The following is a 27,727-nucleotide window of genomic DNA, read 5'->3' as shown; positions in this document are numbered from 1 at the left end:
CCTCCATGTTGGAAAATAGGTCACCTGGGCACCAGCACAATGAGACGTGTGTTTAAAATACATTTATTTAAGTGAAGTCATTGCACCCATGGTTAAATGTGTGAAATAAATACCTGACATAAATATAGTCTTTGCAAACTGCAGGGTATGCTGCATCCTGTGCAAAAGTGACTCAGTAATTAATTTCCTTTGTTACTCATTGGTAAAAATGAACTCTTGCACTCAGTTGAAAAAATGCTAGCTTCATAATGATGGGAGGATGGAAATACAGCCTTTGTTCATCACTTTATATATAAACCTATGTCAGCTTTTCTTCAGCAACTTGTAACATAAAGCCAGCTCTACCTTTGTTTATTTTTTTGAGTAAGTATGGAGCTATAGTCACCTTTCAATTATTCATAAGAGTTTTGCCTATGGATCTGTTTATGCCCAAAATGCAGTTCTGTTAAAGGTGTCTGTGAGTGCAACCAGGTGGATTTTTACATTGTGAACAACCTAAGAACTGCTAATTCTGAGCTGACCCAGTTTTGATAGCTGTGTGTCATTCTTGCTGGCATGTCACATAATACCCGTATTAGCACCACTGAGGAAAAATGTAACCTCCAAAGTTGTTGTTGTTTTCAGTGTGGTTTTTTTAACCTTCAGCTTGTTTTCAGCATTAAGAAAACAAAACAGCTCCTGAAAGCTGATGAGAGTTGAAGGAAGATTTGATAAAGTGAATACAGTCAGGTCAGTCGAGGAGGTGGGTGGAGAAATGAGCCAGAGAAAAATGCAATAATAGCTGGTGTTACTCTGCAGTTCTCCTGTGCCACTTGTCCCTTTCTTCACTTTTGTACCATCTCAAAAACAAGTGTCTAGATCTACTCTCCTGTCTTAGGCAAGAGCAAGTATGGCAGATCCTGCAGTTGAATTTGCTCATTTGTACAGTGCAAGAACATTCAGTTGCCTGTAGTTTGCCAAGTTTTCTCAGCTTTCAGCGAGGGAGTTTAAAGGTGTCCTTCACTTGTTAATACTTTCTTGTTCCACACTGATGCAGCAGTATTATCACAAGTGTTTTTTAGCATGAGAGATAAAGCTTTAAAAGCCTTACTATAGGGAAAAGAGAATGTACCCTCTCCTGTGTTAAGTTTGTGGGACGCATTTTGGATGTAAGGTGAGAGCTGCAAGCTTCTCTTAAAATACTTATGTATCCCATCTTCATGGGTTGATTTCTTAAGCCAGTGAACATCTCTATAGGAAAATTATACCTGAAATACTCAAGAGAAAATTGTGCTGGTACCATCTGCCTTACTTTTTCTGTATGTCTTGAGGGACCCCTGTTGAAGCAATTAATTAGCTTTGCTTGTTCTGGGGTGCAAGAGCTCCACATAAAGTATTAAATGAGTTGTAGAAAAAGAGAAAACGCTCACGTACTTCCTAAATCTAAGCAGATGGTGTTCACTGACCATTTTTGAGCAGATCAGCTTCTCAGAAATACTGTATTCTGTTTGCTAAGGCATAGCATCTATTGTTCTTTCTCTACTTATTCAAAATTGCTTGGAAATTCTCAGCTTCTGGCACATACATTGTATATGTTGTTGTCAAATCTGATTAGTACTGCACTTGCGGTATAAAACACTTTGCTTTGTTACTTTTTTGACTCGTTTATATTAACAAAGTGTTTATTATGAATAGCATGCTTCAGAGGCAGGGTGTAGAAGAGTACGCTCTTATTTTGGCTGCTTACCTAAATAGCATTATAGGAAAATCTGTTCAAGGAGATGATTGACATGTATTTCCTCAATAAGAAAGTGAAACTTGGAATGAAGTGTATGTGGGGGAAAGTGGAAAAGACCCTTCTTATCTTAGATAAATATCCAGTTGGAGAATCAAAAAGGTTTAAACATACTCTCATAAAATGTCAGCCAAAAAGTAATGTTCTTTCTTAGACAGGTGTACTTCAGCACATATGTTGAACTCAGCCTCACGTTATGAACTGTCTCTTGAAGGGCAGCAAGATACTTCCTACCAGGCTCAGACAGGGAATGGAGAAAACTTGGATACAGTCACAGCATTCTGAAATGAAGAGCCTGCAATTCCCTGCCTCTGTCAGCTCTCACCCTGAATATTTATTCCTCATCCATGAACATATTTGAATTAGCATTTGGTATTCTGGGATTTTCTAATTTATGGTGGGAATCTATTTCAAATGTCTTGCAAGTTATTGTTGTGTCTATGCAGAAGTAGCTGTATATCAATACACTAAAACAAGGTCATTGGTTGGTGTGAGATCTTTAATTTTTTTATTTTCAAGTTGAGGTATTGTATTCCAAGGGGCTGTAGACAGTGTAAACTGGAAAAGTCGATCTCTCATGAAGTGAAGAATGCCCTTTTTAGCGCAACTCCAAACTCTTAAGAGTCAGTAAGGCTTTCTTCTGCATTAAAGATATCCAAGAGCCCAGGCAGACTTAATAAAATGTTTCAGCCATTTTTCTAGATAGCGAGATCTCAGCTGATTATGTTTTATCTTTGAATTGGTTAACAAACAACAGTATTTTTTTAGAGTAGCAAGGTACGAAGCCTGGTGAAGAGGACAGAAAACTGACATACAGTCAACACATTCTGTTTGTAACTCTCTGTATGGTCTTATCTTACAGTACATTTGAACTACTGTCTAGTTTAGGAACAGCCTGTTTGATTACCAAATAGTTATTTGGTGTGTTTGATTGTCTCAGGGATTTGTTCTGTTCACAAATGTAATGCTGATATTTTTTGCCTTGTGTATATTTTCTAAAAAGCTCTTTATAATTAGGGAGTGTTGCATGGAATTATTATAAATGCCTGAACTACCAGAATATTATTGCAATAAGCATGGGACAGATCACGAGTACAGAGAGGAAGGCTGCATTTCTGACCAGTGTGGACCTTTGTACAGTATGACAGACCTCAAATTGCTCATCAACAGAGAAGTTCATAAAATTGACCTTTTTAAAGGGTAAAGGGTAAATTTAAGTGTAAAGATTAATGTTAGGACGCTCATGTGCCTTGTTCCTTATGTTTATTCCATTGCACATGTAACACTTTCACCATGGATATTTTTATTCTATTCTTACCGCTTTCCATTTTAACAGTTGAACAACTGTGGGAGATAACTTACAATCCTGAAGTCATTTGACTTGTCATCTTAAAGGGTATTTATAAACTATAGCATTCAGGGAGCCCCCAGTGTTACTTTAAATAGAGATACTACTTTTAGGATTAAGAAAAAATGGACTGTTTCATTTTGAAGTAGCTTTTCTGAAACAGGTCAAATCATATTTGAATAAAATCTCAAAAAAGCAGGTAGCAAACTTAATTGTGTTTTGTATTTTAATATAATAATGAAAGACTGCATGAAAAGCAAATGGTATGGGTTATGCCAAACAAAAATATTAAAGAGGTATTTTTCTGTTGTAAGTACAATTGGCTTTTTTTTCCCTTTTAACGTTGGTCTAAATTATGTTTCCTTTAGGAAGAAGTGTTGCTTTTGTTATTTTACTATTTGGGGACAAAACTAAAATTTGTCCCACATGGAAAGGTTACTGAATCAAAATCCCAAATCTGCCATAGGTTTATTTATCACAGGCATTTGCCTCCCGTTTTCAGTGATTGCTTGTCACAGTTGATGCCAGTCACAGAATTTTTCTTGCCACATCAATCAGCGTCAATCCAATTAAGAGAATATATATATATATATATATATATATATATATATATGATTCTACATGGAAATTGAATTGTTCCAGGGCAGTTGTACCTGAATATTGGTTGCAGCATTGTCAGACCAGTGTTCACATCATTCTGCAGACAATGAAAAGGTTTCTAGAACCTGAGACACAAGTCATTGAATCCATGGCTCTTTTCTCTGCTTAGGAAGCTTGTTTTTCTGTACCATTGTATGTGGCTTGATAAACTGTATTATTTAAGTAACATTTTGTACTGTCTCAAATCTCAACAACAAGAACACAGGTGGTAAGGTCTATAGTGCTACGCAGTTTTCCATAAGCAATACACTCCCCATATGCAGCAAGAATGTTTTGCACAAAAAGAAAGTATGTGCATGTTTCCCAACAGCCTGTTGAGTTAATGTCAAGTTTTCAAATTCTAAATAACTTATAAAGCGTATTGGAAATTTAAGGGTAATAAGAAGAAAGGGAAAAAAAAAGTCAACTTTAGTTAATCTGACAACTCAAATGTTTCTTACTTCCTTTATGAATAATGGAACAAGGAATTTATAAGAATATACTGCATGTTGTTGTGTAACCAAAAGGGTTTCATTGCGTAGAATCTTTAGAACGGTGACAGTCAATAGCAAGAGTTTATAAAGCAGTAGGGTATTGACCTTTAATTGCATCTGGTTTGCCAAATACAGGCATTAGATTACAAAACGCATGATGGAAATTATTTACCGAGGGCATGAGAACTTAGTTGTAGACCCATTTTTTTTCTTGTTGCAGACGCCTGGGTTGTTGTAACATGTGAGGGTGTGTTTCCCAGCACAACATCTGATTAGTCACTAATTTAGTAAGGAATGTCCTGGCACACAGTTTTGTTAAAGCATGTGAGCCTATCAGCAGAGTAACATGTTATATTCTTTTACGTGTTTCAACATACAGTTGAATAAAACAGCTCAGCTATTTTGAAACAAATGTTATGATATTCCTTCCCTGAGTCTGCTTTTTTTCTTCTTACTTGCAGAAGAGATGTTGCATATGTTGCATGTTTACCTACTGAAGTGCATTTGGTGCCTAAATTCTTTCTCTGCTTATATTCCAAAATGCTGTAGTCAGAATCTAAATAACAATGGAATTCTGCTCTTAAGCTACACATCTTTAATTTTTACACTGAGGAAAATAGAGGGCGGCATATATTCATGTTGTTTTTCATGCTCAGGGTAAGTTTCCCCATTCCTGGAATACGTGTGAGGTAACCAGATGTACTCAGGAGTCCAATTTAACAAAAATTTTCAGAAATAAATATTTACTGTAGCTTAAAAATATGGAAGTTCTTTCAAGACCTGCTGTATGTTATGTTCACAGCATCATATGACAAACACCTTCTTTTCCTAGGTAAGATTTTCTATAACGAGAACGATCCTCTTCCATTTCTTAAGCCATTTCTTATTAAGTGCTTTGATTGGGAGTACAACTAAGAGATCACTGACATAGTTATGGCCATTGACATTGCTGTAGGCCAGTTGATAACGTCAGGATAATTTTTAAGAGAATTTTGTGGTGAATGCAAAAAATGTCCACTTTTTAAGTAGTAGAAATATGTTAAAATAAGTATTTTTAAATGTCAGAAGTATTTAAAAATCTGTGGTAAAAATCACAGACAAGAAAACCGAGAGAACGCTGAGTAGAGTTTGAGGTAGGCCAGTAGAATTTCCAACAGGCATTAGCTGAGTTTCCTTGTTCTAAAAGGAAATAAGTCTGGAATTCAAGAGAAGATTTTCCTGTGCTTTAAACAAACAATAATAAAAAAAAAAAGAATATGGGAGACAGGTGAGAGTAAATGGCTAATTTTGTGTTAATGGAAGGTCAGAAGGAGTCCTTCAGCAGGGTGTGCTGGAACCATTCTGTTAGATGTATTTCTAAGATACCATAAGGAACATGCCTTTTCTCTCCCATTATTGGAATGAGGAAGCATAAAAATAGCAAGTAGCAGGTTGAGAAAATAAAAGGATGCAATTAAGCTTTGGAAATCCTTAACACAGGATTGTTGTGAAAACTAGAAGTACATGTGGATTAAAAGTATAGATTACAAGACAGTTCATTGAAGCAAATTAATTGAAGGCTATTAAAATACAAAGTCACCTCCTCTGAAAGTCCCTGATCTACAGTTCATTTGAGGCTGTATTGTATTTTATAGAGGTATCATTACGTATTTTCCCGCATCTTATTCTGTTCCGTCAGTACCCCCAGGTACTCAATTTTGGCAACTGTTAAAAACAGGATACAGGGCTAGATAAACCTTTGACTGGCCCAGTTTACCTGTTTTTGTTAACCATATTACAAGCATAGACTTTTCATTTAGTGACGTAGTACTAAAGTAATCACTTAAGACTGAAATAAATGCATCTATTTATTTCTGCATTTATGTATGTTTTAATTTGTAATAATTTGTAATTTGTAATTTTAATTTGTAATAACTTGTAAATAAATGTTAAAGTCTGAGAAATTCTGGAAGGGCATGTTAGATAGCCATTGCCCAGTTTTACACTGTTGTTACCAAATTCATGGGAAATTCAAGGTCAGAATGTGTCGATGAACTTGCTTTAATGCATTTGAGTGTGAGATCAGTGTCATAAAGTCAGTCAGAGCCGTGATGTCTGAGGTTTGCGTGTGATCTTTTAAAAACAAACAAAAAACAATTTCTTAACATTTTTAAGAACATTTAGCCAAATGCACCTGTATATTTCCGTAGAATGCGAACTGAAACAAAACCGTGTAGGACTGTTGTCTTATGTATTGACTGCAAGGACCCGAAACGTGTGTGAAGAAGTTTTCACATCATAGCTGTACAGGAACAAAACTGATTCCATTGTCAGTTCGCCCTGAGCACACAGTTTTCCTAGGATGGACAGCTTGGCAACTTCAGTTATCATTTGTTTGCTGAACTCAGTATTTTGTACTATAATCAAAGTCTCAAAACATGTGGGAATTCAGCTGAAAACTCCTTAATCTAATGACAAATAGAGCTCTAAGGAAGCTACTGTAAAGGATATATAAGCAGAATTTTCCATTCAATACTTTGAAAATTATTTCAAATCCTTTGTTCAAAACCCTTCCAGATGTACTTAGGAAAAAATATTTATTTCATCAGTCATTAATCAAAGAAATTGCATACTGAAGAGGGTTTTTTTTTGCTTCTTTGTTTAAAGAACAGCTTTAGCATATGGAAATCAGTCTGTTAGGGCTTCCTTTGTCAGTTCCTGGGGTGATTTGAAGAGAAATGCAGGACACCTGAAAAGTAGTTGAAAGACGATGTATTTGGTGTATTTAAGGTGCTCTGAATATTTGCCAAATAAAGACCTTTTTTATTTTTTTTTTAAATAAGAAAAGCTTACTTCCCTGGACTAAAGTAAAACTTATTTTTTTCACCCTTCTGTTTCCCTCCTGTATAGGACATCTGTATATCAACAGAGAAGGTTTTTCAAAGCAGAGTTATGTCTGAGGACAAGATTCTGAAGGAAACAGCAAAAGCTTTAACAAAATACCATGCAGCTTACACGTTTATGTATATAAAATACAAGTATGTATGAGTAACTTATAAACTTAAAGCTTAATTCTTCAGTATACTGATGGCAGCATATGCAATTGAAAAATACTTCCTACAGCTTAATAAATGATTTCTTTAGAAATCTATAGGCCTCCATGAAAAATGAGGGAGAAGAAAGTTAAAACAGGGCTGCTATTCTGCCTTGCGAAACAAGGTATTCTGTATATGTGGTCTAAAAGCCCTTGTGAAATGGATTGAACTTAAATAAAAAATAGGAAAGGAACGGGAAAATTAAATTATTATATACTTTGGTACAAAAGTCTAGATAAGTGAAGTTAATTTGTCTTCCTGATAGCATTGTCAGCCTCTCAGCAGAATGTCATCCCTATTATGATCTTTTAAGGCAGGGCTAAGGTTATCAGGTTCAGCACTTCTGGCTGAGTGCTCTGGCACCATTTACACAACCAGTTCAGGGCATTCCTCTAAATTGTAAGTCTGCCTGTGTGCTCGATGACAAACAGGCTAGGCTGCAGCTCTGCACTGATCATTGCTCCTGATCTGAATGTCTCTTGGCTTGTATTATCCCCAGAATGGTTTAGCTCTGTAGTTTTTTGTGGGAAGGTGTGATTGTAGGAGGGGGTTGACTTCTCTGTTGCAATTTTGGCTGCCCTCTTGCTTTCTCTGTGGAGCTCTGTGGTGTTTTATTGGCCTTCCTAGCTTTAAATTTGCAGTTATTTCACAGAGAGCTGGATGCTAAAAGTTCAGAAGGATTGTGGTTTGACAAGTATTTGCTTTGGAGAAGCTCCAGAAAGAAATTGGGTATACTAGTCACTCCAGGATAAAAGTTTACTTTGTTTTCATCAGTGAATCTCAGAATTAGTCATCCTATTAAGTCGGCAATTGTATATGTATATGCATTGCCATCATGTGAAACATACCATTTCTATGTCTAATGTATTTCAGATGCTATTTCTCATTATTGCCCATCTCACCCTCCTATTCTGTTGTCTGTGATATTATTCAAGAGTATTTTTTTTGTTTTGATGTTAGCATTTAAGAAGCTTATATGTCTTCTTCCAACTGGCAGAGCTGTAATTGAGATTAAATGGTAACTTGAACTGTGATGATGAGTTCCTATATATTGTTGTTGTTTTGGTTTGGTTTTTTTATTGTTTTGCTTTTAACATTTTGGTTGCTCTGCATACACAAGTATGTGGCTTCTAAAATGTCATGCATTATTTTCACTGATCTGTTTTAGTTGGTAAATACTTCAACCTTTGTTTATATAAATTTACATTTTGATTTTGTTGTATTAGATTCACTAATGTGCCGTTACATGTATTGGAGTTGGAAAGTAGTAATAAGTAGCATACAAATTAATTACTTATTGGTCTGTCAGAAAAAATCTGGCCTAAATCAAGTCACAGCAGTGATAGTTTAATACTTTTGTGTCACAGATTTGCATTTTTATAAGCTCTTACAGTGAGACTAAATAAGGATGATTCTAGTGAAAAAACCCTTTTTGTAGGGAGAGAATTTTATTCTGGTTTTAATTTCAGACATAGCAAACATTAAGAGACTTTATCTTCCATCACACAATAAATCAAAAAAACAGATAAATCGATGAGAAAAGTTAACAGTATAATTTGGTAATCTCTCTCTCTTTTGTGACGTAGGCATTAACAAAGGATGAAGCCCAGAAGGGCAACCAGAAGAACCAATATAAAGTCATATTTAGAATGAAAAAACCTGGCTAGCAATCCCGAATATTAATCAAGAACTTTGGCTGATTGAGTTGGGGCATAAGAACAAGTTGATGTCAATGAAAATAATCGATAATATGTAACTGTGTTCTATGAATCCATTATAATGTACATGAAGTCCTGTGACAATTTATCCTTAAGTTTGTAATGTCTAATTCAGGGCTGGTGACCTGGACTTCGATCTAGTTATGGCTTGCAATTGCACTCTCCGCTCTGAGATATTCTTATGTTGCATCTAAGAATAAATTATTTAATAAGGTGGAAAACTGGCTCATATCCTCCTCTTCGTAGGAAGACGTCAGTGTCAAAGTAATGGTGGGTTCTCTTAGCAAACTGTTAGCATATTAGCAAAATCATTTGGACATGGGCATTTGTCAGTATGTGTCCCTGAGTGTCATAGTAATCTTAGAGATTCTGCAAAGCTGAGTGATTTCTTACTTTGAATTTAATTACATAGAGAAATATCATCCAAATATTCTCTTTTCTTTGGTAGCTCAATGGCAGTCTGTGGGTTTTTTTGTTTGTTTGGTTGGGTTTTTTTGCATTGCTTTGCGCTGTGTTTGAGTTACATTAGAAGGCAACAAATTTCTCAGGTTTGTGCTTTAATGCTTTGTATCAACACTTTTGAAAAATATTTTAAAGTCTTCATGTGTCCTTAAGTATTTTTTATCCTTTACCAATTCATTCAATGCAAGCTGATTTCATTGTATAAATATCTTGCTATTTGGTCTGCCTTACATATAGTTCACCTCTTTTCAGTGGCAGAAGAAATCATTGCTGAGAATAAGCAGATTCAGGTTGCTACAAACCAAGAGAAACTGGTGGAGATGCAGGTTTCAAAATCTTGAGTGTATGCCTCAGAAAGAATTTGCATTTTAATGTGACTTAACTAAATTACAGATCACGATTGTAGATGAACTAGTGCATAAGTACCTTTCTAGGTCTTCAGGAAATTGGAAACGTGGTATAGTAAACAAAATAACAATTTCATGATATGGTGTGTAAAGAGTCTCTTCAAAAAAAATGGCAAAATATTCAGTTATCTTTACAAATTGCTCAGATCATTGCTAGGTGACGTGTTTTGTTGTTTTGTTTTGTTTTGTTTTGTTTTTTTTGATTTTGTTTTTTTCTCCAAAATGTGTTTCTTTTATAGCTGTTTGAGATCCCATGGCCAAAAAGCCCCAAGGCAGTTGAGATTTTCAGCCTTAGTGGTAAGATCTTCTACAACCCTGTCTCCAGCTCTTCTCTGTCACACAACTCTAGCATGATCTATCATATTTGTACTAGAAGGAAATTTGCTATCTTCATGTGACTGCAGTTACTTGCTTTTTAAATGCTGTTGAAGTGTCTCTTACTTCCTTTAACTCTTCTTTCTGCCTGTGTTCAAAAACTTGGAAATAAGCTCATGCACAGTGGCGCACTATTATGCGTGCTTTATGTTGAAACACTAATATCTCACAATGACAGTTTATTGTTCCTGATACGAGTCAGGTTTGGGTGTCTGTTGATAGTCGTGTTGCTATGATATTCCATTTTTTCATGATTCTTTCGAAATGCATATTCATGTGCTTTATTCTGCTGAGTAAATATTTCTTGCATGTGATATATCATGTTTAGCTTTTTGAATGTCACGTATCTTTTTTTTGTCAAATCCGAATGTTGGCTTTGTTTTGTTTTGTTTTCCTGAATATGCAGCTTGTGATTTAAAAAATGCTGTAACAAGTAGTTATTTTATTCAGGTATGAAGAAAGAGTCCCACATAATATGCAGGATTACATGAGGGGAGAGAAAAAAAATCCAGAGTGCATATTTTCTTTACTTTTGTTGGTCTTCTGTTGAAAGATCTTTTTTTTTTTTCATTCCTAGTCTCATGTACAGATAATACAAAAACTGTTTCGTGTGTAGTAGGTGTCTTAAGGTTTGCTTTCTTCTAGCACAATGCTTACCAGACTGAGGTCATACGTGGTATAATACTGTATAATACTGCAAAGAACTGTGCATATTCAGCAGGTCTGTCTTGATGATTGTTCATTTATGCTTGTATGAAAGGCTTCATCTCTTCTAAAACAAGCTTCCTGTACCTTGTAGTGTATGATGAGATCTCAAAGTTAAGTAAATATAAGATAATATAATATAAAAAACATATCTAATTTGAAGTTGGATTTAGATAGAAAGAATTGGGACAGGTATTCAACAAATTTGGATGTTGAAAAAATTGGAAAATTGGGTGTGCATTTCAAATTGATGAAATATAGTAAAACATTTACTTTTTCATGTGTGCATGTATAAATGCATAAATGTACGTGCATGCACGTACACATAAATGTGACCAGTCTATTCACTCTTCTATATTGAAAAAAGGGGAAAAAACACTGTATTTTGGGGAACTTTGTTTATGTTATTAAAAAGAGAGGTTTTCTTACAAGTAACATGCATTTCAAATGAGTTTAATCTTAAACATGCTTTTGAAATTATGGTAATTTTTAAACTTTTAAACAGACTCTTGCTGAAAGTAATATCAGCATAAACTGTCTACAAAAAGTAAAAAGCTAGACTTCCCATTTCTTCTGGAAATCTGATCTAAACTATATATTATTTTTGTAATTTGATTTTATGCTATGAGTCAGTTGAGGTTTTTTTAGATAGTTTATAAGTATATAGTATCATGTTTGTTATTTTTATTCACATTATTAAAAGTGAGACTCACTCATAGCTGAATAATTTGACCAGGGTTATACATGAAAAACACCCTCTTACTGTCTTTCTAGATGAGGAGAGACACAGAAGGCAGCAGTGATTGTGACTAGTTCTGGAGCTGGTAGACAAGTTAAAGCATGACTAACGAAAATACTTGTAGGTTTGCAGACTAAGTGGGATACGCTGTCAACCACACAGTGCCAGATTATCCTCCTTGTACTCCACATGGACAGCGTGTTGTCTTTCACCCACCTGCTGAAGTCCTTGAGCATGTTCAGTATCTGAGTATGTAAAACAGTGCATCTACACTATTTCCAATCCTCTCAGCTACTCAGTAGCTGCATTCTTGTCTCCGTCAAGAACGTACGCTTATTTTCTTCTCTTGATGATGACATCCTTTGAATTCTTCAGTGGCTGTCTGTAAAAGGAAAGTTTCATGCAGATGTCTACACTGTTTTGTGAGGCCATTTACTTGATGATTGTGATACATGTTCAGTCCAAATCAAAGATAAGAACATAACAGGTAGGAATTCCTGATCAAGTAGTATGTCAGGCTGGCATCTGATCTATGCGCTAGCACATCTTTGGGAGGGTGTCTTAATTCATGTGTGTAAAGAGAGCAGTTACCAACAATCAAGGAAGTAGTCTAAAGAAGGTGGGGTTTTTTTGTTTGTTTTTTTTTTTTTTTTTTTACTTAAGAGGGTAATGTAGATGATCAGAAGTAAGGATAATTTCTTAACGTTATCTAAATGTAATGAAGAAGACTGTGTACTCTGGAAAGTTTTGTATACAGCTGTGGTAATGAAGGCGAACCGAGTGTGAGGAGCAACTCACTGAAAAGGTAAAAATGTGACGATTAGTGTAATCAGTAAATGTAGTTGATTTATCTTGATAGTCCTGTTAACACATCAGGAGCGGGAAATCTTTGAGACACTTTTTAGTGCCAGTAGATGATAAAGTAGAAGAGAAGAATTTAGAGATCTGGCCATAGCAGAAGAACTAAATGGATTTTCTGTTTGTGTTCACTGTGAAAAGTTAGGAAGGTTCCCGTTATAATGATCTTCTTTAGGATTTCTTTCCCATTAGAATAATCTTCAAAGAATCTACAGCAAACTGCAGCCTCTCTAGAAGAGGGTGATAAACAGAATAATAACAAATAGTGTTAGGGCTCTACAGGAATTCAAAGATGAAATACTACAAGCTTTACTGTGTAACTTTTGTACCAAGACATTAGTGGTAATACACAATTATTAAAAAAAAAAAAAAAAGTTGTAGGGGACACCTAGGGAGCTGTGGGCTGGTGATGTAGTCTGTACTGGGCAAACTGGTGGAATATGGAAGGAAACACCACCAAAAAAAAGTAAACCGCTGGTTAAAGACAATACTTCTGGGGAGGAGCAACTCTTTTCTTAGAAAAGGGGAACCATGCTTCACAACTCTGTTCTTTAAAGTATTAAAACTGCATTTATGGGAAGAGCTGACCAATAAAGTCCAAAAGGCTGCTATAAGAGGAAAAACTAGTTCTGAATCTCTGCATAAAGTTATTAGTTCTGAACTGGCCATTCTTATTCAGAAATTAGATGGTTTGATCATAATGAATTGTCAGTGACATAAATGTCAGTGTAGTAATTACTAATTGCCAAAAACAAATTAGAATTGCTAAGAAAGGTACAGAGACAGAATAAAAATATCTTAACGATGAGGTGTAAATAGATGTCATGCCCTCACCTGGAATAACAGCGTATGTTTCTGGTCTCTTCCATCCTAAATTGGTTACAGTATACATGGGAAGAGTTAGGAAAAGAACAGTGAAAATGTAGATAGGGAAACGGCTTTTCCCTCCTCAGTTCTGTCATTCTTGTTACTTTGAGTTTTCCGTGTTGAAAAAGTTTAAAACGGATTTTTAACAATTCTAATACTAGCTTTTTTCTAGGCAGCTCCACCTCACAATTCTGCCGTTCCATCAAAAAGAATATCGTAAGGGTCTGTAAAAGTAATAGTGTGAAAATCTAATGTGACAGAGCTGTCATCTATCTGGTCCAACAGACGTTCTTAGAAATCAGCTGAAGCTGGAAGTGGCTAGTTCAGAGCAGCTAAAATCAGGTGATTTTTTCAAACAGCACGTAGTTAATCTGCAGACGTCCTTCCTGCAAGATGTTACGAAATGTTATCACAGAATGAAAATCCACTGAGGAGAGCTAAAAATACAGACCTCACTGCTGGCTCTGGAAATCCATGAGACACAGTTGGAGCCTGGAAGAACATTTGGAGGAGGTAGCAATGCATTTTTTCCTAGGCTGCACTTCTGGACACCGTTGGAGGTGCCAGATACTCTTTGGCCTGATTCAGTACAGTGCTTTTGTTCACCTACTGCTGTCCCACCCACGTGTATTTGAAGTCATTCCATTTCATGCAGCTGTGAAGTAGCCTGGAGCCATATCTGCTGGAAAAATACAGTTTGGTCAATACAAGCTCTCATTCCCTTGCGTATGGAAGATGTAAGACCAAAAAAAAACGTGGTGAATTTTGTAGATGGTTGTCTTTGAGACAACCATCTTTGAGGTAAAATACTGTCATAACAGTACTGTAAACTATGTGCTCATACTGTTTTGAAGTCTGATTTGCAAAAATGATGAGCACTGAAATCAGTAGAGTAGTCCGTGAGTGCTTTATAAATGCTCTGCTTTCAAAGTAACAGGTCCTTGACATTTCAGTTAGATACTCATTTGGTAGACAGTTTGGAACCAAATCTATCAGTAAGTAGAGTGATAATATCCTCCATACCTCACCGAGGGCAGGGGAAGAGTTCTAAGGAATTGTAAATTGTGAAACATTTTTCTGTTGCAGTGATGAGTGCTGATAAGGTTCTGTAAAAATAATAATTTTTATGAGAGCATGACAAGGGAATGAAGAGTCCAAAGTAGTACTGGAAAAATAGGGATTTTAGCAAGTTCCAATAGTGGTACACAGGGATAAGCACAATACTGAAGTCTCTTCAGCTTACAAATGTGGCCATCAAAGATATTAAAAAGGGTGTGGTGTCACAGTAAAATGCAAGTGGCTATGTTAAACTGTATTGTAATGCATATGAACAAACAAGAGAAATTAAGTTTTACAGAAGGCTTAGTTTTGCTTTCATTTTTGATGCTACATTTACATTTTGAATGTTGCTTTTGCCTGTTTGCAGATTTCAGTTATTTGTTTTTATTCTTTTCCTACTTGTCAGACTTCAGAATTTTGATCTGAAAATGAAACTGTCACAGATAAAGATTTTACGAAGGAACGTTTGGAGTTAAGCAGTTCTGTTGTTTCAGGGTAATCTAGAAGGAAACACAGCTCTCATTATTTCAGCTATACATGTAAGTAGAAAAAATAAAAGAATATTCAAATAAGCAGGTATAGTTTGCCGTGGAACTTCTGAGTAGGACAGGGCTTTTATTTATATTTATATGTAAAACAATAAATTACACAAGGTTTTATATATATATGAGTGTGTACATATAATAATTTAGAACTAGGATTTTATTCCTGTTTTTATTCTCCCTCTTTTCTGTTTAAAGTCCAGTAGGATTAAACTGTTACAAGAATGACATGTCATACAAAAGGTTGAGGAAAGGTATGGGTACAGAAGATTGGATGGGATTAAGAAAAGGAGAAAAGAACTAATGAGAATGCTAAATAATAAAGTAACAGTAAATGCTAATAGTAAAATAAGTTGTTCTTCACAGACACCCAGTGTTCCTTTTTTTTTTTGTTTTGTTTTCTCACCATTTCCTGAGATCACTTCATTAATTTAGATACTTGCAAAGTAAATATAAATCATACAATTTAAAGTAATAGATCTCTGATTATGCTGTTTTGGGAATTTTTACAATTTTTATTTAGATCTTACTATTTGTTTTGAAGCATTTTATATTGAAATAAGAAGAACGGATATGGTCGCTTGTAGTTTGGAAAGTTAAGCAGCATCCAGCTGTAGGACCCACAAGGCATCAAGTACAGCTTAACAAATTGAGGATACAGGGTGGTTATTTTTAATCTGCCATGGCTTTGTTCCAGCTTTATTTTATTTTTTTATCTTTAAGATGTGACATTCCCAGGACAATTTTTACATGCTGGACAGGCAGATCTAAGTCTTGGTGTGGACTCCCTTATAGAGAAAAAAAAATCCATGTGAGGGTCTTTGGATGGGATAATTGTTTGAAAACATACAAAGAACAGGTCAGGCTGTTAAATGGAAGAAAGAAGCTGTGCGAAGGAGCAGTGCTGAACAACATAAATACATGACCTCTGGAGTCTTGGGCTGCACTACAAAGCTTCATCAGCACAGATAAGGTGGCTGGGGTGTTGAAAGTTAATAGAAACATAGCTGGTGTAGCTGGAGTGACAGAATCCCTGTCATGCATGCAGCAAAAAGCGATATGAGGAAAGTGATTTTGTTAGTGCACCTTAGATTGCTCACAAAGAGTTTGGAAGTATTTTGGCAGAAAGCCTCCACCTGTCAGCATTCTTTCATTTATGAGAGGACTGCCAGTATAATTTGCCACTATACCTATGACAGCTGAGACTGCTTGTGGCAGACAAGTTTGGAATCAGAACTTAAAAATAATGCAATTAATCTTTAATGAAAACTTCTCTTCCTAATCCATATTTTAAAAGAATTGCTAAGTTTTTATTTCGGCTGTGAATTTAGTCAGTGGAAAAAAATTTTGCTTGTTCTGACAGGTAGTGACTGGCACTTTGTGAGAAGTAAAAAATAGAAATTTTTACAGTTACAGTAAGCTCTTCACTCTTAAGTTTTCTAAATGTGTTACTTTAAAGCGCTGTGCCATTTAGCTTCGTATCATTTTGGTTTATGCTCACTTGCACCTGAGCAAATGAAAGACATTGAGGAAGAATTCCAGTGGAAGCAGAAAAATAAGATGTAATAACCGGGTGGTGATTTTCTCTCACATGACCCAAAGAAAAAAAAATGTTGTGCTCTTGGCTGTGCTTGCTACTAAACACCCTGTCATAGTGTGCAAGGTGAGTCACGACTTGTTTATTTATAGCATTGGCCAATCAACGCAGAACACTCCGAACTTCATTCAAGACAAGCAGACACTTAGGATGTGTTGTAAACATTTGCTCTCTGAGGAAGGAGCTTTTCTCCACTGCAAACAGAACAGGTTCCTGGTGTGGTGCTTCTAAAACACAAAGCAGACTAGAAGATCTTTGCCTGGATTATCTAAATTGGTAGAGAGAGTGAGACATAATTTTTTTTACGTCTGAAATGCCAGACAGTGAGGATCTGGGACAAGATGAAAGGTACTGTAAATTGATTCTGATGGCCTTTTTGTACAACATAATATAAACCAAGGGTTCCTATAATTAATCTGTATGATGTCCTAAGTTTTCATACTAGTTCTAAGATCAGTTTGCTATTTGTTATAACAGATAGTCTAGTTCTTGAGAGCTTTGCCTCTAATGCTAATCTAAGGCCTCTTAGAAGAGAATAATTGAATCTTAATATACGTAGAGGTTAAATTGCACAAGTCTTGTATAATTCTTAAACTAAATCCAAATGGAACAAAATACTGGGTGATTTCTACTTTGTCCCAGCCATGGGACAGCTTACAAGCCTCAAAATGTCAGAGAGGCAAATACTTTATATGGAGCCACATGCTGACAGAACCATAATTCATTAGTAGGAGATAGGGCACTGTGTCCCTTTGTGGTATGCCTGTTGTTTTGAAGTTTAATTTTTATCTTAATAAAACCAACAGCCAGGACAAGAAGAAAGTAGTTGGACCTAAAACTTCACAGCAATTTAACAAATATGGTTTTTTGAAATGTGATCTAGCACATTCCCGTGGAAATAAATGTGCTAATTAAATTTAGCTAAATAGATTTTAAAATAGATATTTTAAAAGCAGATGTTATTGGTGTTTGGCTATGACAGAGTTTATAATTTAGATTTCTTAAAGTCCAAAGTGTCTTTCCATAGTTAAGATTTTCACTGTCTTGATGCTAATTAAAATGTTGGCTCCAAAACAGCATTAATAAATATTTGATATTGGGGGAAGAAAAAAAAAAGTCCTGTATGTGGAAGTAGACTTTTTTAGAGGTTAATTTAAAAGAAAGTAGTACATGTAGGCAAATAGACAAAATTGTAAGAATTAAAAGTGAGCATTCCATTATGTCTTGGGACTTGATTTCTTCTTTTTGTATTTAAATTTGAACATTGTGGATGCTTTTCCAATATGTATGCATATGCATTGTTGCAGGATGGGTGAAATACAGAAAAAAATATTTCTGGTGGTCCGTTGTAGATCAGATAGGGCATTGTCACCTAACTGGATGAATGTGGGTGAATGGATCCCCAGTAGCATAATTGGGTCTTTAAGGGTGGGGTCACCTACGCATTTCCGTTTGCAGGGATCTAAGTTGTGCCCTATATATGACATAGATGCAAAGTAATTGTAGCACAAGGTAGCACTTTTTTTTTCCTTTTAATGAAATGTTTTTAATGAAATGTTTTAATTATGTGATAGCCACGGAAGTGTTAATTGCTATTCATTAAAAACTGTTTAGCTGGATCTCCAGTTTGTTAAACTGTGTATTTTTCAATACAGGAAAACAACAATATGTATGACATGTTGAAAAAGAGGATTCAGATCATAATCACTTTTTATAAATATATATTTGAATTGATTTTATGAAGGATATACATCTCGTACTTCCTTGGAAATGTTTTATCAAATACAAGATTGGAGATCTTATCAGCTGAGAAAAACAAAATCATAATTTTGATTTTAAAAAAAGTGTTTATCAGTATGCAAATGGAGGCAATTTCTATGCAAAACATACACACTTTGTCATACATAACTTCCTTTGTTCACAATTATTTCTCTGTAACAGGTTTTGGCAGTAAAAAAAAGAGATAATACTAGGCCCAAACCTGTTAAGAACTTCTTATTTTATGAATCAAAACTTTTTTTATTGAAAAAGGACAAACATTTCTAAAGCAGTGACCTGAAAAATCATTATAGTAAAGCCTGCTCTCCCCATTTATCACTTCTGAAACTACTGTTGAATTAACGTTACTTCCTCGTCCTTTGCTATTGACAAATAAGGATTGAGAAAACAGTCTAATCGAAAGGTTCCAATTTTTCTGGAATTAATTTGTCTTTTTTTTGTCTTTTGTGATAACAAGTGGGATATAGCTCAGGATCATTTTTACTGATGTGCTATTGAGATTTAGTAGAGGTCAGAACATTTTGGTCCAAGTTAAACAGGAAGGAATAGGAGGAGGAGCTATGGGAACTGTACTGGAGCAGTATGGGAACTGTACTACAGCAGTGCATTTTAGGGTTGCAAAAGAAGAGATATTAATGTAAATGCACAGATAATGGGGTGATTTTTGAGGGCACAGAGAGTGAAAGAGCTATTGTTTTATATATTTTTTGAAAAATTTGTAGAAGTTGTAGAATGAGCTTTGCTTGCTGATTGCTTTCAGTATGCTGCAATCCTTGTAGTCCTCAGCTAAAACCAAATACTTCATATATCCTCTCCCCTTATGTCCCACACCTGAAAATGTATAATACTGTGTCACGGATGTGTATTTCAACATTATAACACCATTAAAGCTGTGGCATTGGTCAATAGTTTGTTATTCATACTGTGAATCTAAATATATAATAACCAAAGGAACATAGCAAAAATACTTCATAGTAAGGATGGTAAAAAGGCTTAAGAGTTGTGAAGATCAGGTACCTACTCATATCTTCTGTTCTGTTTTGTTATGATCCCAGGCAGATAAAGAACAGGGAGCAAAGATGTGGTCAGAGGTCAAAGACTGAAGTAAGGACATAAGACAATGTTTTCCCAGTTAAACACAATCGTTGGTGTAGGATAGCATAATTTATTTAAAAAAAATAAATAATTGACAATTCATGAGGAATCTTAATGATTGTCAAGACTGTATTAAAGTTACTGTGAATGCTCAGTTCTGAAGTGGTGGAAGCCCATGGCTGTATGTGCTTAAAAGAGGTACTGAAGTGTAACTAACTGTATTACAACAATGTCTTTGTTCTAATTGCTATCATGTGCTCCTTATTGAAAAGGATGATGCACTAAGCTGTTAGCCAGGAACCTTTTCTGACTTGGATAAAAATGAGAGGTAGCTGTCATTTTTAACTATATTTTAAACCAGTTATTTTAGAATTATAATCTCAGTGCATGACCTCTACCAATACGTGCTTAGACTTAGAGAAATGGCGATCCAGTTTAAAGTCAAATCTGCATGTTATTTCATTACTGATTTGTAATTATATAAGAATACTTGTTTCTGCTGCTAATGTTAGTTAATAAAGTGGGAAGCATTTGATTTCCTTTTATGACTGAATTCAGTGCACAGATGTAGGCAATGTGTGGTTAGCTTATGCCAGGAAGTTGCAGTAATGCATCAAGGTAAATGGTCACCAGTTCATACTGTTTGCATTGAAACCCATTGAAAACGATCAGAATGACGTTCTTCACAGAAAGAGTTAAAACTATCTTGTGATATCCCCAAAAAAGTTCTGATGTTCTTGTGGGTTAAAAGTATTCTTTGTTTGGCACTTGAAAATGCAATTTTTCTTTTTTGTGCAGCTGCTCTGCAACTCAAGGAATGCTCAGCTCATCTTTCTTAGCTGTTTGACTTTTAGAGGCCTTGAACTAGAAGTATCCCAGCTGAAGAATGTGGAGGCTGAAGAAGAAAATGAGTTGAGTTTGTGAAAAGGGGTTAAAAGAGTTGTCCTTGAGGGGAAAAAAAAAATGTAAAAAAAATTGCTTCCAGCATATGGGCAGAGTTGTTTTAAACAACTTTATGCTTCTGTTGACAGAAATAAAACTTCTTCACTTTTCTAAACAAAAGTAGTGTGATAGAAATGCCTCTTCTGCATGACCAGTTTCTTTCACAAATGCTGACCTGGAAGATCCCAGCCCTTCTGCTGTTTTAGTAAAAATAAAACAGCCCATATAGAATAGTAATAACATTATACACTTTTCTAAATAGAAAACAAGTCTACAATAGCATTGATGTGACACTGAAAGACTCATTTTCATGCAAAGATGCATTTAAGGAATCTATGCTGATTTAGTAAATCACGACTTTGGACTAAGCACTTGACTGTCAGATCACATTCCACATTTTGGATGACCTCAGACTGGAGTAGGTGGCATTCTTCTCAGGAGAGCTGGATGAGAGTAGTGTGGACCAAAGGAAGTGTTTCCCATGAGAGATGACCTGTCAGTTAGCTTAGAAGAGTCTGTGTAGAGAAGCAGACAGTGGAACACCCCAAATTTTAGTAGGTGTGCATTTTTGTTTATTTAGCAGGGCAGTCAGCTAAAAGCGACACAAAGTGTTGCTAAAAGTGTCAAAAGTGTCAAAGTGTCAGCTAAAAGCAACACTGCTGCATTGAAGAACTTGTGTACTACAGTTACCTTGGGGAAAAACAGGAGTTAAACAGTTGCATCTAATCGTTAAAGAAAAACAATATAGCTCCTTGACAAGACCTTCTAAGACATCTGATCTTATACTCGAGTGTAAGAGAGAAATGCATCCTCCCCAAAATAAAATCCTAGTAGTCGTTTGTATTTTTTCACCTCAGGCAGCCTATAGGACAAGATGAGTTCCCCTGTCCCTTTGCAGAATACTTGAGTGTTTCTCAACTCAAGCGTTCACTCTGGGGACTTCACTGAAGTTTCTTTAAGACAAGTTTTTCTGGATCAGCAATATAAGGGGGGGAGAAATAAAATTTTAAAAAATCTTCGTTTATGGGATTGATACAGTTTAGCAGCACAGCAGTGACGGGTTGTTCACATATCAGTTGAAGAGAATAAAATACCATGATGACTTTAGTGTAATACACTGTGCAGGAAGTATATATAGTCAGGGATGAAAGGTTGCTTATATTTTGTTGTGTTGATAGTCATGTGTTGAGCAGTCTGCTGTGCAGTCCACTGAGAAAAAAACACATCCAGCCTTGTTAAATGCTGATCATTTAAACGTATTTATTGTACAGTAATATTATCAAAAATATTAATGGTCAAGAAATAAAAAGGGGCATGTGTTACTGAAAGCAGTGTAAGAAGACCATTTTCCAGCTTCTTATTGCATATTTTCCCTTCAAAAAAAAAAAAAAGCAATTTGAACTGACTTGCTGTTAGTAAAAAGCACAACTTTGAAGTGTCCGAGGAAGACGGATGAAATCAGAGGGAAAACAGTTTAATGTTTGAGCAGCCATGTTGCATATTATTTATATAATTCATTTAGGTCTTAGAAATAATGTATTTGAACTACGAGAGAGATGATAATCAACAGAGGTTTTTGGACTGGGACATGTCAGTTACTCTGTAAGGCTGATAAACACATTCTCCAGCTTCAATGTAAAAGGAAAATCTGTCTTAACTTTGTGTATATTAGAGATACCAAGTGTGCTGAAGCTTTAGCATTGAAAGGATGTTCAGTGTGCTTGGTTAAAGGATATGCTTGCCCCAATATTATGCTGAGTCTTGTGCAGCACTTAGAGATTAGCAGTGGGAAATAAAGTGTGTATGGATTATCTACAAGATGGAGAGATTTCTCTAAGAAAAGCTTAATGGACTTTGTAACATGAAGTTTTTAGATGAAGTTTCTCATTGAAGTCTGAGAACAGTATATTCCTAGGTGCTTATTGTGTTCCCCATTCTTTCAATTACATGTGTTATCCTTTCATGGAATTCTTTGAAGAAAGTAGAATTCTACATGGTGCCACAGTGATTCATTTAAATTGCAAGTTTTGTTGATTTTGTCATAGCCACATGACACAAAAATAATTACTTTCATACGCTTAAGTATTGTATAGGATCCAAAAGTGGCACAGGATAAAACAGAATTCTGCATATTTGCCTTTTAAATTTGACATACGTTATTAAGATGCTATGCTGTGAGCTCAGTGTTTTTTGCTACTTTGTCTTTCCACATAGTACATAGAGCATTCACAAATTTGGTATATTGTATTACAATAAGGCTAATCAATATTGCATTATTTTCTACCACACAGTTCAGTGGTAGATTTTAGAGATTTTGTCATTGGTTCTTAATTACACTTAATGGTAAATTTGTGCTTTTACACTATTATAGATTTTGGAGAGAGAGGGATGGTTCTTTTCATTTTGAGTATGTGGTCATTTGAAATTTAAATTACAGGGGTGGGAGGGGCACATTTAGGTATTATTCACAAACTTTTTGAAAATCCAAATACCGCTTTATATCCATTATCTCTGTACCTTAATAATTTCAAAGACAATCTTAAAAACATATTTTTGGCATAGGTACATGCCAGGTATAAAATCTTTGCTTCAAAGAAGGGTAACTGCATCATTATAGTCGTTTCTTTTTGCACTGTGGTGCTTCCGTTCCTCTCAGGAGAGAACTGTGGAAGCTCTGAAAAAGTAAAACTTCATGTTTCAGTTTTGATAATAGTTTACATACTCAATTTCATTTGTTCAAGCTCTATACTTAACTCCTGATTGCCTGCGAGGTTTGTCCTTAGATATCATGTCCCTTACAGCTGTGTCATTTTATCAAATGTTTATCCTCTGAAATGATAATAAACACTCCTTGGAATTGGATTTCTATAAGCTCTACGTATTATTTTTTAAAAATGCCAAATACAAAATAGCCACGTTGCCTATATTTTGATTTACATATCTTTGGTAATTTAACTTTGAGCTCTTCCACCTTGACAAATAGATTCTAAGTTCCACTTAAAATTACAGACTCTGTACAGGTTTGCAGCGTGTGTGTTTACAGCTGGGAAATCAAGCAGGTTTAGAAGCTCTATAATTATTGCCTCCTCTGTTTATGTAGGTGCAATCCTTCAGTTGCCACATCATGTCTACTTGTGCCTGCTGCAGTTCTGAGTAGTGTATATACATGAACATACATATAACCGTGTACACATAATTAAAAAAAATCCAGCACATCACGAAGAGATCTTTAAACCAGTAACATGAGAGCTACTGACCTTTCTGAGAGAAATGTGATGGGGCTTTGCTTGAACAGATGTCCAGATACAAAATGAGAGCATGACACCATCAGTCATTTTTAGAGAATGTAATGCCAGTGACTCTTCTGGCCAGCGTTTGTGACTGTGATGAGTTGAAGCATCTGGGGAGGGAGGGTGTGTTTTTTTACAGCTACTAGGTAACAGTTTACATATTTGCTCACTTTTAGAAATGATGTAGTAGTTAGTCAGAAGGATGTGAGTAATCAATTTTCTCTCTGAATATCTTAATTTTATTGGCAGTAGCTTAAGCGTGGAAGTGTAGTACTTCATTTAAAACTCGATATAAGTGATGGGAGTATAAAATGTTACTCTCTCTAAAGGGTATGCAGAAAACTTTGAAGCTGTTCAGAGTTGGCTACTTATATCCTCAAAGGGACAGCTTGGAGGAGTTTGAAAATCTATTTTGGCAGGAAGGATAGGTTTCACGTTTAAGTAATTTATTAAGGTACTGTAAGTAACATCGTGCTGAAGTACTTTTTGTTCTTGATTGACTGATGTCACAGTCTTGCACTTCACGTTATACATCTGCAACACTTCATGGATCTTTTTAGTTTTTGTTTTTAAATTTGATGACTGAGAACATGATTTTCTGGAGTGGGCATTAAGTGCCCATTTGATCTGATGCAAGTTTAATCTCTGTTTCCAAAAGAGCATGCAATAACCTCTCTACCTTTGCATACATACAAATGTACACTGTACCCCCTCCTTTCTCTCACTCCCCCACCACCAAGATCTCTGCTGCTGCCCCCTTGTTCCAGCCCTCTGCATCACACTGCCACTCAAGTGAGCTCTGGGGAAAAGGGACAAGAGGGACGGATGTTACCAGGGCTGACAGCTGGTGGGAGATGCAAGCATCAAGAAGCTGCATGTGCATCTGGCTGTTGCACTGAGGATCTGCAAGCCAGCTTTCTTACATTTCTAGTTGCCTAAGATCAGAACGAGACCTAAAACGGTCGCTGGTGTTCCTCATAAAATAAAAGAAGTGTGGCTGTAGCAGAACTGACAACAATGCATCATGGTTTCTTGTGGCTTAATGCTACAAGAAACTGCCAAGTATTCTTTTGCGAAGCAAACTTAATAGTGGGTTTGTAATGCTTTGAAGCCAACTTCACCTGTACAATCCAGTCCTCCAGCTTGGTTTCTTCTTTGTTAATGCACCACATACAGACCACAGAACCAAAGCATCTAGCAATACACTGCAGCTCATGTTTTCATCATCTTTTCAGTTTGGTAGAAGAAAGCAGTATTAACAACCAAGAGAAGCAACTCCAAAGAATTTTCCCCATGCTTCTTGTTTTTCTGCATAATTTGCTTGTTTGACGTGTCAGTATTTAATAGTTTCTCTGTGCCTTGTAGTATCTCCTCCTCATTGATCTACATGAAAATAGTCTGCATTATTATCATTGTGGCTTATGCCTTCATCTTTTTTTGTTTCCCTGATTAGTTTTTAACATTAATAAGCTAACTATCTGTAACTGCCCTGTGTATTTCAAAACTCTGTTTTGAGAGCAGGACCAGACCTACCGATTTTCTCTCTTCCATTAAGTTCCACTTTAACTGCCAGCAGTTTTAAATAAAGGGTAGGAGTAAAGTCTGTGAAATGATTTTGTAATTCATAATATTGTAACAATAGTACTTTTCAATACTAGAATAAGCAGGCAACTCTTAAAGTACGTATCAATGCTGCAGAGGGGTTTACAAAAGCTGGAAGCAATGTTTCTTTCAGGAGAATAGCCCATCCATAAAATGACATTCTCACACAGATGAAGCCCTAATATGGTACTTTTCTCAAGCCTCTAAATATCAGAGAGGATGGAAGTTGAGATTCATATTGTGGATGTGTAGAGGATAAAATATTGTGTAACATTCCTAGTCCCTCCTGCTGGGTTCTTGCGGTGTTCTTCCTGAGCTATTTAATGTTTTTATCTACATTCTCTGTAAGAGGAAAGCACCTGCATGCAGTGCCGTGCATGGCTGGAAAATGTGTTGCGTTTTCTCAATATTGCAGTATTTGCTTTGCCCAAGGCATGAGACTACTGTCCTATGGCTTTCAGATACATTACTTAAAATTGTTTATGGTTTTTCTTGATAAAAAAAAAATCTCGCTGAATATTCAGTAACATAAGAGGTAATCGCACTACTTCACTACTATAGCAAATACTATATTATAATAAATACTAGAGTAATACCAGGAATACGGCAACAATTTGGGTTTCAAACTTCGATCAGTTTTACACCATGTTTGAAATACTAGTTTTTCTAAAAGCTGTGTTCTGTGCTTTACTGTGCATTACAACAGTTTGAGTATGACCCCCCCGCCTTTAATGCTATTTAAGTTCTGTATAAAATGGCTTCCAAACCTCACTCTGACGCTGCTGTTGCTGTATCACCACCTTGTGGCGAAGTTGCAGTACACAACTTGCATGCAAGTTGTTGATGAAGTTAAATAGAGGCAGAGAAAGATTTCTCCATGTGTAAATTTTTGACTGAAATTCTTCCTGAAAAACAGAGCTGTTTAGACCATGTATTTGAAAATAGGAGAAAAGAAGGTGGTTAGTCTCCATTATGTTCATAAAGCCACTTCCAAGTAATCAAGATGTCCATAGAGCAACAGAAAATATGTAAAATGCCCATGTAAAATAAAAATGAATGTCATGTGTATGTTGGAGGAAGGCTTATTGCTGCTTTATATCTAAATATCTAAAAATTCACAAGTGTAAGGTTGGGAAACAGTTGGACCAAGTGTACAATTCAGCAGGAGCCCACAGTCTCCTTATCCTGTGTATTTAGAAAACCATAATTTTAAGAAAAAGTTGCTTTAGGCTCATCAAGAACATTGCTGAATTGGATGTCGGATATGTTTTCCATGTTTTGGCTGAAATGTTAGTTACAGGTTTCAAGGAGAACTGACCTTTTGCTGAGATGTTGGATTTGAAATTCAGAGGAATTTCAATTTTTTTTTCTTTTGTCATTTTGCAGAAAGAAGTGATATAACTTTGGGGTTATCGACTGTAAATGTATAAATGGTAATTTGTTTTTTTGTTGGGAAAAAAGTGAAATACACATTTCTGCATATAGTTAGCTGCCATTTGTATAGTTTGATTATTAATCTGTGACAGGAAATCTGAAGTAATAATGTAATCCAAAACCTTTCTTTACATTTGACATTACAGTGTAATGAACCCAGTGTAATGTAGCCCATGCGTGGGCTACATTATTTTATGTGCTATTATGATTCATTGATCAAAGCTTCTGCTAATTCAGGCATCTTTACCCTTTTAATAACCATTCTTTCAGTGAGTGCCATGTTAGTACGTCCTGCGTGCTAACAAAACTATGTGAAAAGTAGTAGCAAATAACCACAGCCCTGCTAAGAAAAGCAAATCAGAAGCTTATCTTTTTAGAAAGAGTCAATGTATCTCTTGTAGCCTGTGCAATTATACGTGTAACTTTCCAGTAAATCACCCTTCAAATTCCAGCCCATTTTCCTTCAACGTTTATCTCCTTGTGCTGTGTAGGTAACCCTGTTGCTCTTGCTAGGGAGGTGTGCATTGCAACTCTCAGTGTGGTGCACTGAGAATAGAAAGGGTGGACAAAAGCAACCTCTTAACTGACTTTCAACAGAAAATCCAGAATGCTTGTGAATGCTTATACCTTTTACAACATGTAAAGAAAAATATGTATAAAATATGTGTATAACGTGGTTGGCTTAGAAGTTGATAAGGCTTCAAATGTTTTCAAACAGCTCTAACTTTCATATGAGCTATAACCAAAGTTGTTGGGTGTTTGTGTTTGTTTTACTTAGCTGGGAAGTCATAAGTTCCAGGCAGGACTACAGACTCAGAATAAATCAGTGCATTTCAGAAACACTGATGAATTTATTTGTATTTCTTCAAGAAATGTCCCACTTCAAGGAACAAAACCCTGGCAAGGTAAGCACTGCCGAGTAATAAT

At 35.7% G+C, this 27,727-nt stretch overlaps 1 protein-coding gene across 4 annotated transcripts in view; it reads left to right on the top strand.

Annotated features, from left to right (window-relative positions):
- The window catches only part of RETREG1 (reticulophagy regulator 1), a 60,069-nt gene that overhangs the window by 19,882 nt on the left and 12,460 nt on the right, over positions 1–27,727 (top strand). For 2 of the 4 annotated variants that reach the window (XM_040550259.1, XM_040550258.1), the window contains exons 4-5: positions 7,145–7,272; positions 27,579–27,705. In XM_040550259.1, the coding sequence (XP_040406193.1) occupies positions 7,187–7,272; positions 27,579–27,705 (213 nt within the window). In that variant the 5' untranslated portion in view covers positions 7,145–7,186. Of the gene's footprint in view, positions 1–7,144; positions 7,273–16,716; positions 17,007–26,773; positions 26,800–27,578; positions 27,706–27,727 lie in introns of those variants that run through there. The other 2 variants (XM_040550260.1, XM_040550261.1) reach the window with 2 other exon arrangements.

This window comes from Cygnus olor, chromosome 2, assembly GCF_009769625.2.
Source record: "Cygnus olor isolate bCygOlo1 chromosome 2, bCygOlo1.pri.v2, whole genome shotgun sequence".
Taxonomy (NCBI): Eukaryota; Metazoa; Chordata; class Aves; order Anseriformes; family Anatidae; genus Cygnus; species Cygnus olor.
The sequence above is the reverse complement of the archived record's forward strand: the minus strand, read 5'-3'. Positions and strand labels throughout refer to the sequence as shown.